Source organism: Dermacentor variabilis, chromosome 5, assembly GCF_050947875.1.
Source record: "Dermacentor variabilis isolate Ectoservices chromosome 5, ASM5094787v1, whole genome shotgun sequence".
Taxonomy (NCBI): Eukaryota; Metazoa; Arthropoda; class Arachnida; order Ixodida; family Ixodidae; genus Dermacentor; species Dermacentor variabilis.
The window spans coordinates 16,021,883-16,036,011 of record NC_134572.1 but is presented as its reverse complement, the minus strand read 5'-3'; the positions used below and the strand labels follow the sequence as shown (position 1 = coordinate 16,036,011).

Genomic DNA, 14,129 nt, shown 5'->3' with positions numbered 1-14,129 from the left:
TTATGCTCATGGCCTATGGTTCATATTTTATGCCAAGTCCAGCATCTTGGACAGCTTACCTCCTCCACCAAGGATGTTTGACAGTTCGTCCTCCGACGAGGTGACGTTCACTTTCTTGGGGGCCACAGTAAGCATCCCATCCAACAAGACATTCCCATCTGCCAGCATGCGGTTGACTCTCTTCCCATCCACTTCAGTGGGAGCTAGAGAGCCATTGGTCTTGATGCGGTTTTGGTGGTGGACCAGGACTGGTCCCGGAGGGGACGTGCCTGTCCCAGAAATAGCCACTGCTCCCACTGTTACCATTTCTTCTGCGGGAGGAGGAGGAGGCGGTGGCAGCGCTTTGCACTCCGGCGACTTGTGCACTGCTTCAGAGAGGCTGCTCTGAGACCGAGGGGCGGGAACCGGCCTCGCAGCCAGAACCGGGACAGGCTTGACGACAGTAGGGCACTCTGGCAGCTGCTTACCACCAGGCCGACGTATGACAGTGTCGTTGCGCTGTAGCCCCGGCTTGTCGTCTTCGGCCGAGACGCCACTCCCACTGGAGGACTCAGATGTCTTGCTAGTGTCGTCGGGAGCTGAAGAAGACTCACTTCCAGAGCCCGGTGGCGAGGTGACATCCTCGGTACCAGAGTCTGAGGAGGGGGGGCTTCTCTGCAGCTTCTTGTCCTTGGGTCCTGCAGCCTGCACTTTGCGCTCATACTCGGCGCATAGTGAGAGGATCTCCTCAAGGCGCTGGCGCTCCTGACGCTCCTGCTCCTGGTCTCGCAAGCGCTCAGCAACTGCCTGTAATGTGACCAGGTCAAGCAAGTTAAGAATGATAAGGCACGATGTTCAGGGTTTCATCAGGATGATTCTGTGACAGAATTTCCTGTAATTGAGTGTAAGCCTCAAGAGATATTAACAGACAAGTGTATCTCAAAGGCATCCTAAACCAAATTTACCACCCAAATGAATGATTTAGATATGTAGGGTATCCTTCAAGCCATAAAGTTTCTCACAATACGTATTACCTAGAGGGACATCTGGCACCACTGTCTATGCAAGTTTCCCAACGGGCATTGAAGCCTTGGGAATGCCAGGATGTGGTTGTCCGAGGCTTTGTCTCAAATGTGGCTTGGCCTAAAACATGTTCACGGAATGGACAAATAAAGCGTTCTCAAAATAAAGTCGCCATAGAATGTTTTCATTCATTGGTATTACATGTTTCAATAAAGTTTACTCCTTTCCAGTGCATAGGCAAGAGCTGACAAACAAGAACAGACGATAAACTGTTGCAAAGCGAGCACATACTTCGTCTGTCCTCCAACTTTAGCTGCCTGCCAGTACTTTTCAAGTTTCATATAATTGTACATCCAAGCACAAGTTCTCATGATTGAATAAAAAATATTTCTGTGTAACATTAAAGAAAAAATATTTTTTTACGTACTGCTTTAGTAGAGAATTAACCAGTTCTTTCTCCAGTAGTACGTCTACCAGCTCCCAGAAGAAACATTTCTGTTCTACCTTCTCCGACATAGGAGCCAAGGGTCCACACAATGTTTATGTCATGACATCTATTTACTTTTAAATATGCAGTTTTTCTTACCTACCATCTTGGTTTAGCATAGCTGCTGCTGCTGTCTGCTGCTGGGTCAATCAGTATTTCGGCAGATATGTTTGTGGATATAGTATATGAAGGTCATATGTGCACTGGATGCAAGTACTATCCAATGCACTTTTGTAGCCTCTGTGTACCAACCGACAAAGTAATAGTGCCATTAAATGTACCTCTGTTGTGCATAATAAACAAATTCTTGCATAAAACCTGAACATCCAATGTAGTTTAACATGTATCTTGAAAGCACATCAACCTGTTAATGGAATAACATGTTATGTTTAACAGATCTTTCTAACTTAATTGATTTTTTTTTTATTTAGCCCTTATGTCGATGCCACAGAGAGTGTGCCTATTCTTGGTCAATCCTCCAGAATGGCTATTTGCCACTGTGATGCAAGAGATATGCAAAGCTTAGATGTAGCTAATGTGTGTTGTATTTCTTTATGCATTCACCTGTCATCACCATTTTTTCCCTATACAAGCATCATACATTGCCTTTATCCTTGTGACATTGCTGCATAGATGTCTGACGCTGTGCCTCCCAACCTGACTTTGTGCTTGAATTTCGGCTCAGCTTATGAGTGCATAAGCATAAAAACTTCATGAGATTGAAGTTGTGACTTTCGTAGTGGACAAACATGAACATTGCATGAGATTACACATTGCATAGGGCGAAAGTAAACACAATTGTACTCAATGCAGTTAGTTGCAGAGCATGTAATTACCCCTTCATACATGCCAACATCAACATTATCTTTCTTTTTCCTCCTTTCTTTTCACACTGCATGACAAATTTTTGGAGGCTCTTTCGCATGCTATGCATTTCACAGGAATTCCCAAATTATTGATGCTGCTGTTGGCTATTTGTACACTGCAGGAGGAATGCATTTAATGTGGAATGCATTTAACACACGTAACATCTCTGCTCGCGAGATTTGTGACTCCTCTGAAAAGAGGGTGTAAGCTATCATTTGAATTTTCAGCAATTTTCACATTGTACATCAATGTAACAGCTTGCTGACACAATTTTCCCTGCACAATCTACAAATTGCAACTGTCTGTTTGCAATCTCCAAAGCTGGTGAGGGGCACTCTAATAAATCCAAATTCAGTTGTATAGTACAGCACAATGGAAGGAACAGAGATAATTGTACCAGTCAAACACATGATATAAAAAAGCTACATAAAAAATACAGCTGTATACATGTATCCATGTTCTGTCTGTTGTGCTACATACTAGTCAAGCTGATTATCTTAAATATTGGGGAGCAGAGGCAGGCTTTGATTTGCATGCCTTCATTCTGTTTTAAATTTTTCATTGTTTTCTTGCCATATGTCAGCCGTTCTGCACATATGTACTCTGGTTATTTGTTTTTATTTTTAGGTTAACCCCCTTAACCATTTCATACGAATGCTGATCGCCCAAGTCAATGCGCCCCCAAGACATTTAGGATGAATACGGCTCATCGTGGCTGTATTCATTCACCGCTGCAGCGTTTCGGACAAAAGATGTTCGGCCACAGCTTAATTATTTTTTCGATCAGCAGATGGCAGTATGTGCCCAGTGATGTATTTCTTTCTTCTACAACTGGAGCGCATTTTTCATATTGCAAGCAGCGTTTTTAAAATGGCATCCAGCATAGGCAATACGTTATAGATGCATGTATCGCTGGCCTATTTTCAAAAAAAAAATATGAATTTCTTGTCTTCATCAGCATCCTCTTCCGACACAGATGCTTGAGACACCGAGGTGAACATCATTTCATAAGGCGAATACAAGAGATCAGCAACTCTTCAGGCGAAGACCAAGAGGAAATCTCAGAGCACGACATCAGAGGTGCACGTTAGTGGAACTGAACAGTGTTCCATGGGAGCCTCCATAGTTTCCTTTTTTGGTTGTACCCTGCAAGAAGTTTTCAGTAAGCTCGCTTGCTGAATTTTTATAATATAATAAGTTTTTTTAGACAATGAGCTGGTTTGATGATAGCTGATGAAACCAAGAGGAATGTCACTCTGTGTAATTCCTTTCTTAAGCTGTACCACTCGCTGCCAAAGGTCCCTTAGTAAAATAAGCACACTAACATGCGCGCCAACAGTGAGAAAGATGAAAAATCACTTTATATATTACTTCCAAAACCTCTGCTGGTTACTAGCAGGTAGCTTGTGCTACATTCATTCATTCATTCATTCATTCATTCATTCATTCATTCATTCATTCATTCATACAACTGCGGAAAACTACTTTTATTTATATTATAATTCAGTTATATTTTTCTGCCTCAAAAACCTGCTTTTTATAATTGGAATACTTTCAATTAGCAATAAAACAAATAAGCATTCTGCGTGAAAAATTTCTTGAAATAAGTAAACGGCTAAGTGATCAATAAACTCAAGTTGGGAGCACACATCCATTTGTCCCCTTCATCTCTTATCCTGTGCTTTAAATGCCAAGTCACACTGTGATGTCATCCCCTCGCTGCACTAAAGGGCATGGTTGTGCCCCCGTGTCGGTCACTGCTGCGTGCTGCAGACCTTGGCGTTGGTTGTGCACTAACCCTGCGATGCTGTTGAGTCAACTCCACCTCACAGGCACGTATGTCCTCATGGCTGGCTACACGGTGGCCCAGGCGTGGCGATGTGGGGGTGCAGCGGCCACCGGCCACCAAGGGACTCGCCCGGCCAGACAACGCGCTCACCCGGGGAGACTTTGGTGACTTGGGCGAGGACGACAGGGGAGGTGTTGGGGTGAAGCGAGGAGCTGGCTTGCTCGGAGGGCCCCGCAGGGAAGGTGACTGCGCAGGCACATGTAAGTTAACCAACACAAATAGAGAGTGAACTGTAGTATAAAAGATAAGCCGAATTTCACCCAGGAAACAGCCTAGCAAAGGCATGCTGCCTTTTTCTACAGCTGAAGTACAATGCACCCAAGATATCAAGAGCGCCATAAACACAAGGTGTTTTATGGACTTTTAAGAAAGGTCCCTCACATGTTTGGTACAAAGGGTCGTGATGCGCACAGCAACAATCTATACAACTAAGGATGGGTGAATTTGGAAGTATCGAATACAAACAGAATATTACAAACTAACTCTTTATATTCAAATTCAAAATGAACTATTTGTTACTTTTGAATACTGAAACTAACCAAACATTTCGCATCAACCGACTGTTAAAGTTGGCTTACTGTTCTTCGTCTGCTAAACAAAGTATTGCAAGTTATCAGAAGTGTAACAAGGAGAAACATCTCTCAAAGCAATGCAAAAACGAAATTGGCTATGGAAGTCTTGAAAAGCTTGTTTACAAAGAGGCTCTAAAGATGTTGAGAAGCTATAGATGCAGCTCTTTATTCAAATTAAGTGATCTTCTAGCTGTTAAAACTGATGCTACTTGCGCTTTATAGCAGACTGTGCTTGTTTTCTAGTCAGTACAAGTGTGATATGCAATTACCGTACTTACCCGAATCTAACGCACACTCTCTTTCTGATAAAATGGGTCCAAAAATTGCCTGCATGTTAGAATCGAGTATCACCTTAAATTTGAGCTACCGTATCACCATCAGCATTTCAAAATGGCCGCGCTTCGAGCCTTGCTACCGTAGCTCTTTCTTTATGTGCTGTGGTACGTGTGTTTAAGCAATGCTTTCTTTCTTTGACTTAGGTTAGTGCACCGTCCGTCTTTCCATTTTCTGCGTTTACTCTATCAGCATGGAAGTGCCAGCTGCAAAGACATGCTGAGTTCATCACAATGCCGCAATTAAAATGAAGGCGATCACGTGTGCAGAGACTGAAGGAAATCAAGCCGCATCACGGGCGTTCGGAGTTCCCGAAACTTGCGTGCGAGATTGGCGCAAACAGGAAAGGCGTTCTACCCTAACGGCTGCTACATACGACATGGCCAAGCGGCCCGTATCTTGAAAGCAATCTGCGGCGGAGACAAGAGTCTATGCATCCAGGAGCATCACGCTGTGTTCCCGTCCCTTAGTTTGCATCCAAGCGAGAGGCCACACAAAGGTCAATTCCCTCACTTCTGCTACCGCACTTCCTCAATCCAGCATTGAGAGTTTCTGTGGTCATTGAGTGAGGCATGTTCATGCTTGTGTGCGCGTGACACCATGCTTGTTAATTTAGTTAGTAAGGGAATTTTTAAAAGTTCATACGGCCAATAAAACTACTATCCTTACTTTTCGTATAGCTGTCTACTAATTTGATATCGTAATTGATGCTTCGCCTTTCGCACAAAAATGCGACTTATTTTATTTATCGCAACTTTAGTTCATTGGGAGTAAATCTTTGTTTTTCCCAAATGAGAGAAAGTTGTACTTCTGTATGAAAGAATGAGATGGGTGATACAGTAAAGGACTTTCTTTTCTTTAGGTCATGGCAAACAGGTGCATGTTCCAATTGAGGGCGTTTCTTTTTTTCCTTTTTTTTTCTGTCCCGAAAAACGGGTGAGCGCAACAATCGAGTAAATACGGTAGACCGAAATAAATATTCCTCCTGTAAATATGTGCGCCTGCATTTGACCATTCAATATACAATTCAATATTCAATACTTACTATTAGTATTCCATTTGTATTTGGAAAAGTTGATATTCGCCCAACTCTAATACAAACTGAATTAATGCATTCCCAAGTTCTGTGCCGCTCCATTTGGCATGTGGGCAAGAAAATACGCAGCAATTTGATCCAAATGACCGTCTTTTCAAAGGCAAAGTGCTTTTGAGACGTGGACAAACACTAAATCACACAAACATGAGCGCTGAGCTTATGTGATTTAATGTTCCTCAATGTCTCAACAAGTATGCTACTTTTGAAGTGATAATGGCCCACCAACTAGCCCACAAGTATTTCTTAAGCATGATCCAAATGAGAACACTCGAGTGCCATTATCCTCCAGTTATGGAGTTCATCAACTAAGTATTGCTTGAATATCAAATATCGAAGCCAACAGACAATGAAATGAAGAAAAGCATACGAAAAATTGACTGTCTTGTAATTTTTATTTGTATAAATAATTATAGATGAGAAATAAATTTTTCAGAAGCTTCAAGTTCTTAAGAGAGGAAAAGTGGAAGAAAGGACACCTTGCCACCGGTGGTAGCTGAACCCAAAACCTCCACATTGCATGCAATGCACTCATACATAGCATGATTTGCTAAGCTTCACTGCTTGTTAGTAATTAATACGGATGCTACTGAAGTTACAATAATACTCTCATGTTACCCTGATTCTGCATGCTCGTTAACCACCAAACACATGAAATGAGACCTCATAAAAAGAAATGCATGGTGATCTATCAACTTTAGAAGAATTAACAATTTTGGCATGACAACAAATTTCTTGGGTTAGCTGCATGTCATGCTATGTTTGGGTCTAAGTCATTCTATTTTTTTTACTATGTCACTCGGTGAAATCTGGCAACAATGGTAAGAATGTAATATGCCTGTTAGCCCTGCTTTATCAGGCCACAGAGTAGTACATTAACTCATGACAACCTATCACTCTGAGAGTTTCATTACAAGGGAAGCAATGATTGCTACAATGTGCACCATTCTAAACACATGACCAAAAGCCGAATGTGCACACCATAGCATGGCACCAGCAAAAAGGTAAATTTTCATATCAGAAACTTTGAGATAAGCAGTCAGCACAAAATGCTCAAGTCTTACCCACAGTGACAGGAAAACCAACCTGCTCGCAAGCTCGTGAAGGAGGCGATGCCGACACCCTTATCCCATCCCGAACAAACCAGCGAGGACTCTCAGATGAGGCGACCGGTGGTGACCGGTTGTGGGCGAGGAACTCGAATTTTGAAACCTTCTCGACAAAATCGACACTGTTGTCCATGTCAAATGAAGCTGTAGAAGGTGCACCAGGATTGCCCACAAAACGGACAGGAGGTTCCGTTACTGCACAAGAAAATAATCATAAGAGCTACTTGCAGATTGCACCAATATTGCTTCCTTGACTCATACATACCATCTGCATCTCACCAACAATTTACAAATTCATGTGTAAATGTGTGCTGACAAACACCAACCAGGTGTTATCTTGGTGGATATTCCCACTGGCTACTTCAGAAACATTTGACAGTTAAAATCATAGAGTTACCAACTGTGCCAAATACTGCAAGGCTGTCCTAAATTTTATGAAAAGTCCCGAATCTATACTTGATACTGTTGGGTCAAACATTTAACTTGCATTGAGGCTTGGTGAGACTAATAATTGAATCTGCACCCAAAATCACGAGTGTGCCCGCCACAAGCATACTGGACTATGTGCATTTTAAGACCACCAAAAACTGCTCAACATTATACTAAATTTTTTTTGTGTACATGTTGACAATGTTCCAGCAAAGACAGCAGTGTTACAATGCTACATGGCAGTGAAGAAGTAGAAACACTAGCAGAAAGGTGCACTAGCAGAAATGTGAATGAAGAATCAAACACTTTATTGGGCAAACTTGTGCCCAGAGTGAAAAGCAATGTTTAACAACAATGACAGCAGTGAGCATGGTCAGTAAATCTAAATCTTATGGCTAAAGACAATACGGTACTTATATACATGCATCACCATATATTTCAGAACAATTTTTAGAACGACAGAAAGCTGAGCTAGTTGGTAAGGATTCATTATGCAAGAAAAGGTGAGACGTGCAGACGGGACACAAGAAAAGATAAGTGGGCAACACGAACGCCGACTATCAACTGAAGAGAGCACTGAGGCGAAAAAAGAAAGAAGACACAAAACTCATCTGCGCAAGCTCTGGAATGGTACCACCACGTGTCAATCAGGTACATGTGCCGGTCTACGTGAGAGATAACTGTTAAGGCACTTAATCTCTTCCTTATGTAAAGTAATCGAAGGCTGACTCACGCACGCACTTCCACCATTATAGATATGCATTGCCTCTACCATAAGACGCATATCTTCATTCTTGTGCCTGTACAATATCGCGCATTCATCTAACTTAGGCATGCAGTTACAATCTTGGCAATGTAGGGAAAGATTAGAAGGCGGTCCAACGGTTAACAACTTTTTATGTTCCATTAGCCTCTGATTGATACACTGCCCCATTTGCCCTACGTAGAACTGGCCACAGCTAAAGGGAACATTATAAACCACACCCATACGACAGTCAGTAAAACTGTAGTTCTTATTGTGCTTCACTGGACAAATATCTGTTCTTTTTTTGCCTTTTACCTGCTCCTTTTTCCTCTGCACAGCAGCGCATATCTTACCCAGCTTATTGGGAGCAGTGAAAGCAACATTAACATCATATCTACTGGCAACTTTTCTAAGCCTAAGCAATACTGAATGAATGTATGGAATAGCCATTACTCTTTTTTTTTTGTATTACTGCTTTCTGTAATCACGTCCACCCCCCTCGAAACCGACTTCTTTAGGCGTTCAGCCACAGTGGCCACTGCTACACTAGGATAGCCTGCTTCTAATAGGCACCGGACCTGTTCATTAAAACTGGCGCTCATTTTGTGCATGCAGGATCTGGTGACAGAAGGCTTAAGGCACGACATGGCAAATCCATTATTTACTACTTTGGAATGTTTGGATTGAAAGTTTAACAACGGCTTCGAAGAACTTGGGGAGTACTGCCAACAAACGTGATTTTGTTCGAAAATCAAGGAAATGTCCAGAAACTAAATTACGCGTCGCTGAGGAAATTCCTTTGTAAACTTAAATCCTCATTCATAAAGTTTAAATTGGTCACTTATTGAGGTAGCAGCAGAATCAAATCCTTCTCTATTGCAGAAAATCAGGTAATCATCAACGTAACGAGATATCTTGATAACTGCACACAACAGTTCGTGTTGTCCACTTCTCTTCTCTTGTGTCCTGTCTGCACGCCTCATCTTTTCAGAACAATTGTTCATGCAATTTCAAAGTTGTCAGAATAAAAACACAGGGCACAAAATGACAAGGGCATAAGAGTGACAACAGAGTTACCTGCACATGTGTACATGTTGTGGTTTCAGCTAAGTGAGCAGATCTGCATATGTAAAAACCACCACACACATCTAAAACTACTAAGGAATTACTAACCTGGACGAAAGCTATTAGACATGGGTGGTAGCCTCGCATTTGGGAGAGGGTCTTTCTTGAGACTCTCGGCTTCCTCAGGATGGTTAAAGCGAAAAAAGTTTGACCTTCCGATGCAAATCATGCAGCCTGAAAAATGGCACAACACATAACCGATACAACCATGAATGCAAATAACAATGCTTCTGCAAAACATTATGCAATGCCAATCATATTCCAATCCTATTCTATATAGCTGCACACAACAGTACCTCCAGCAGCCGACATATGCCACTGAAAATTGGCATGTTACAATTTAGTCCCTCTCTTAGCTGTTCCATACTACAAAACAGTAGCAAGCTATATTACAACTGCCCACTTTTCCTGCACAGCTCTTCTTGTGTCAAACGAAATGCAAATAAAAGCTGATATGACCAATTTCTCCTAGCAAAACTAAATGCCCTCTGGCAAAAATAAGTGTAACTAAAGTTACAAAGGTGGAGCAGAGTGTTGCAGCCTGTATGGTGAGTAGGTTTCATCAATGACATTGGAAAGCCTAAACCTTGTGAGCACAATGCTTTTCTGAGCTACCACAAAATAAACTTTCGGCTTATTATCTGTGTTGTGTAAGAACATCAAACTTGCAGTGCAATTCTAAGTCTTGAAGAAACATAGCAATGTTGGGCACTAGCTGTGTCCATTTCTAGTATGTAGCAGCATTGCAACTAAAAATAATGATGAGCATCTTTGATTTGGCTATACAATCTGCACTACAGCACTTTTGTCCTCAGATACTGAAGCCGGAACAACTTGTATCCCACAACATTATTCAATTTAGTGCAAGAACGAAGTGCAGGGCTGACTATGCAGTCTTGATATAAACTTTGTAGAAGACAACACAGTGGTGCTCTTTTTAACTAGCTAATTGTTGATTAGTTTGTAAGTTATATTGCTAAATGATAAGAGAAATGAAAGTGCTTTGTAGTTTTTTTTATTAACAAGTTGGCTAGCTGGCAGAAGGAGGTGAGTGAGAAGGATGTCCAAATCAGTCAGTGGTAACGCATTTGTAGAGGCTCATAGTACGCTAAATTTCCTTCATTTGGCCGGTCTTGCATGTTGCATATTTTGCCCCCTCAACAAGTTGCATCCTTCAGCCACTGCTGCAACCACAATGAATATCATAACGATAATAAAAAGAGAGCATGCATTCAATTTATGTGCAAGCATCAAGAAAGGATTTTTCTAATTAAAAACATGATTCAGGAGAACTATTGCCAGTAAAGCTCTACTAACAAATAAGCATAAGCAATACACAGCATCAGTATTCTAGTAGAGTGCAAAGAAAGCAAGAAAAAGTAATGGTCTCAATAGATTTGCCAATGCACTGAATAAATAGATGCAATATATTGATAAGAATACTGATAACACTAATATGCATTGGTAGTAATATATGATGTACATGACACAGGGGAGAAATCTGTAAACACTACTACAATAGACAGCTTGATGAAGTTGCAAGCCACCATGCATTGAAACACGGCAGCATCAGTGAACTGCAGTGCATCCACAAAACATTGCAACTGGCTATACAAAAAAAAATGGCTACACATGAACAAGGACATTTATCACTAGTAAGTATAAGAAGAATGCACATAATGTGCCAAAGAATGCAATAAACTAAAGAGTGCAGCGATCCAAAACGATTCATCAAGCTAATTAAATGCATATTGAAAAAAAAGCATAAAATAAAACCAAAAGTTGTGCAATGACAACAGAAAAAAATTGCAGGGAAAAAAGCAATGCTTCCAGAATATCACGGTTTGGTATGCAAAAGTAAGTGCACTTAATACTCACAGTTGTCTTCCTCATTCGGAGACGTGGAACAGAAACATGGAACAACTGTTGTAACTTTAGAATGCCGCTCCCTCACAAAGCATACAAGAAAGGCTAGCAGACATGTAAAACCCACAATGCAGGAAAGTGCAGCAGGACCAGGCCACGAGTATAAAATATCTGAGGTTGAGCTAATTGTTTCTAAATGTTTAATAAATATGGTGGCTCACTACAAGTACAGTCGCTCTGACAGTTTATTTCAGCACAAAAGATATTAGATAAAATGTTACCAACAAACGGCCATGAACATAAGAACACTGATAAATTACCAATGTAGAATGATTTATTATCGCCACCATCGTGCTGTGCCTGTAGCTCACATGCTGGATTATGCGTTGAACATCAACTTCTCCTCACTGCAAGGGGGCAACGCACATTTAGTATGCAATGTCCATGCCAACATTAACTGTGTTTACTACAACAAGGTTTACCTGGTTCACCTGTATAGACTATAGTGAAAAAGTTATTTCCCTCTTTCTTTCCCTAATAAAAAAATAGAAACTCAATTCAGACCAACACTCACATTTACTGTTGCAAACACCATATAAAGTGCTTCTACTGTATAACCATCCAAACTTAAACGAAAAATAACTGAAACGAAACTGAATAACTGAAACGAAAAATAAAGTACACTATAGATTTTTTCACTTGTTCAAAGAGCTTCAAATTCCTTTAGGTATGTGTTTGTTGTAAAAATTGCAATGAGTGAACAATACAAGCTAGCATAAAATGTGTTCATATGTTTCCCTTTTTTAAAAGAATTGGTGAATCCCACACTTACGCATGGAGTCAGTGACAACGGAAGCGCTTTGATTTTCACTGAACAGTCTTTACTTCTTCCTGTTTACGTAGCTCAATGCACCTTACTCAATGGATGCTCTGGTCCCTTTTTGTTCACTCAACTTCTTTCTGTACAGTCAGCTGCTTCTGTTGCCAACTACTCCCCGACTTCTCTGTAGCCAACTTCTTTAATTTTCTGTTACAGACTTCATCCCTTCTTCAGTAAGGTGATGAACTAGACTAGTTGGTGTTCATTAATTTCGATTTGCACTGAGTGTCAATAATCACAGTAACAGTAATTGCCTCTTGTTCTGCTTATCTATTTGGGCACCTACTCAGTGGTGCTGAGTAGATAACTTGAGCCACTGGGTATGGTGCCAGTGAGTATCTATGACAGAGATGGCTACACAGATTAATATAAAATAGCAAATGCTGTTACAAAGAAAGTGTTCAGGCAAAATTCTACATGTGCAGTGCTTTTTAGACATCAAGGTAATGCCTAAGTAGTATTACCACCCAGATTGTAGCTCGAATTTAATATGAAGGTCTGATGATTATGCTCTCCTAAGGGCATATTAACCTAGGGCACTGACTGACTTTCTGTTAAGAAACAGCTCAAAGCATACCTGTTAAGCTTACTGCAATGAAGATTATTCTTCTAAGTATGACAAGCAGTGGTCATCCCAAGAGGAAACACAGCATGAACACAGCAAAATGAACATACCCTGATGTAGCCTGGATGGCTCGGTAATTGCCATTCCATCTATGGATATCACTTTTCCGAGGGGATGCAGGGTAACTTTTCCAGATTCATTCTGGATGTAACAATGTTCAGCCTCAACAGCTGGCCCGTGAACCACAATGTCCTGTAGCACAGGAGCATCATTCCTTCCTATTCTTGTCTTTCCTAGAAAGCAAAAAATTGCCACCCTCATCATCATCTTATTGCGGTCGTCACTGTCACTTGATCCATTAAGGCCATTAACATAACAGGGCATTACATAAGTAAAGATAATGAGCATCCACAGATAAAGTCATGAAAAAATAAAAGACAGTAGAAAATATATGTAACAAAAGAGCATGCACTACTGGGCGGAAATAGCGCAATGGAAATAATTAGTTGCTTTAGCAGGTTATCAGTACCGGCTTAATTTTTCATGAGCTAGTTGAACTAACAACTTTGCTGGAAATCGGGTTGCGATCCTGTAAGGTTACACAATTGTGCCTGGTTTCTTTCTTTTTAATTGCGATAGCAATTTTATGGATACACCAGGCAAATTTCCGCAGTCGTCGTCGCCGTCATGTTTCGTACAAAGACAAAATCCGATAAAATCGCGGCAGCGAGCTGATTGATGTAGGTACAAGGGTAAGTGCGCGAGGGTGAGCCGAGAAGAATGGTGGCTTGATGTCGCGTGCGCAAGGGAGGAGGACGGGAAGGATCCGCGCCATCTTCTCGCGCGCGCAAGGGAGCGTGAAGTTTGCGCGCTAGAGAAAATGTAAAGGGGGAGGGACGCATGTTAAAGCGCTGGTCCGTTCCTACTCCGGTCGCTCAGCCGCGGAGGGAGTAAAGGCTGAGCGCGGCCGCGCGCCCCGTATCTTGGAGGCAATCTGCGGTGGGTGCAAAGGTTAGGCAACCCAAGATAATTGATGGCTGCGTGTGCGCTGTGTTCTCGAGGGCCTAGTTCCCGTTGAAGCGATAGCCAGCACGAAAGGCAATTCGCTCGCCGCCGCTGCCACTCTTCCTCACGTCAAGCGTGCTGGCAGCGGGTGTCGGCGGTCATCGAGTGAGTGATATGTGTTCATGTTTGCCTGTGCGTGCGT

At 41.7% G+C, this 14,129-nt stretch overlaps 1 protein-coding gene across 4 annotated transcripts in view; it reads right to left on the bottom strand.

The window, feature by feature from the left end:
* Positions 1–14,129, bottom strand: part of LOC142582302 (uncharacterized) — a 560,510-nt gene that overhangs the window by 437,692 nt on the left and 108,689 nt on the right. For all 4 annotated transcript variants that reach the window (XM_075691856.1, XM_075691858.1, XM_075691860.1 and 1 more), the window contains exons 4-8: positions 13,033–13,215; positions 9,660–9,785; positions 7,290–7,507; positions 4,155–4,391; positions 60–786 (exon numbers count right to left, since the gene is read on the bottom strand). In XM_075691856.1, the coding sequence (XP_075547971.1) occupies positions 60–786; positions 4,155–4,391; positions 7,290–7,507; positions 9,660–9,785; positions 13,033–13,215 (1,491 nt within the window). The remainder of the gene's footprint in view (positions 1–59; positions 787–4,154; positions 4,392–7,289; positions 7,508–9,659; positions 9,786–13,032; positions 13,216–14,129) is intronic.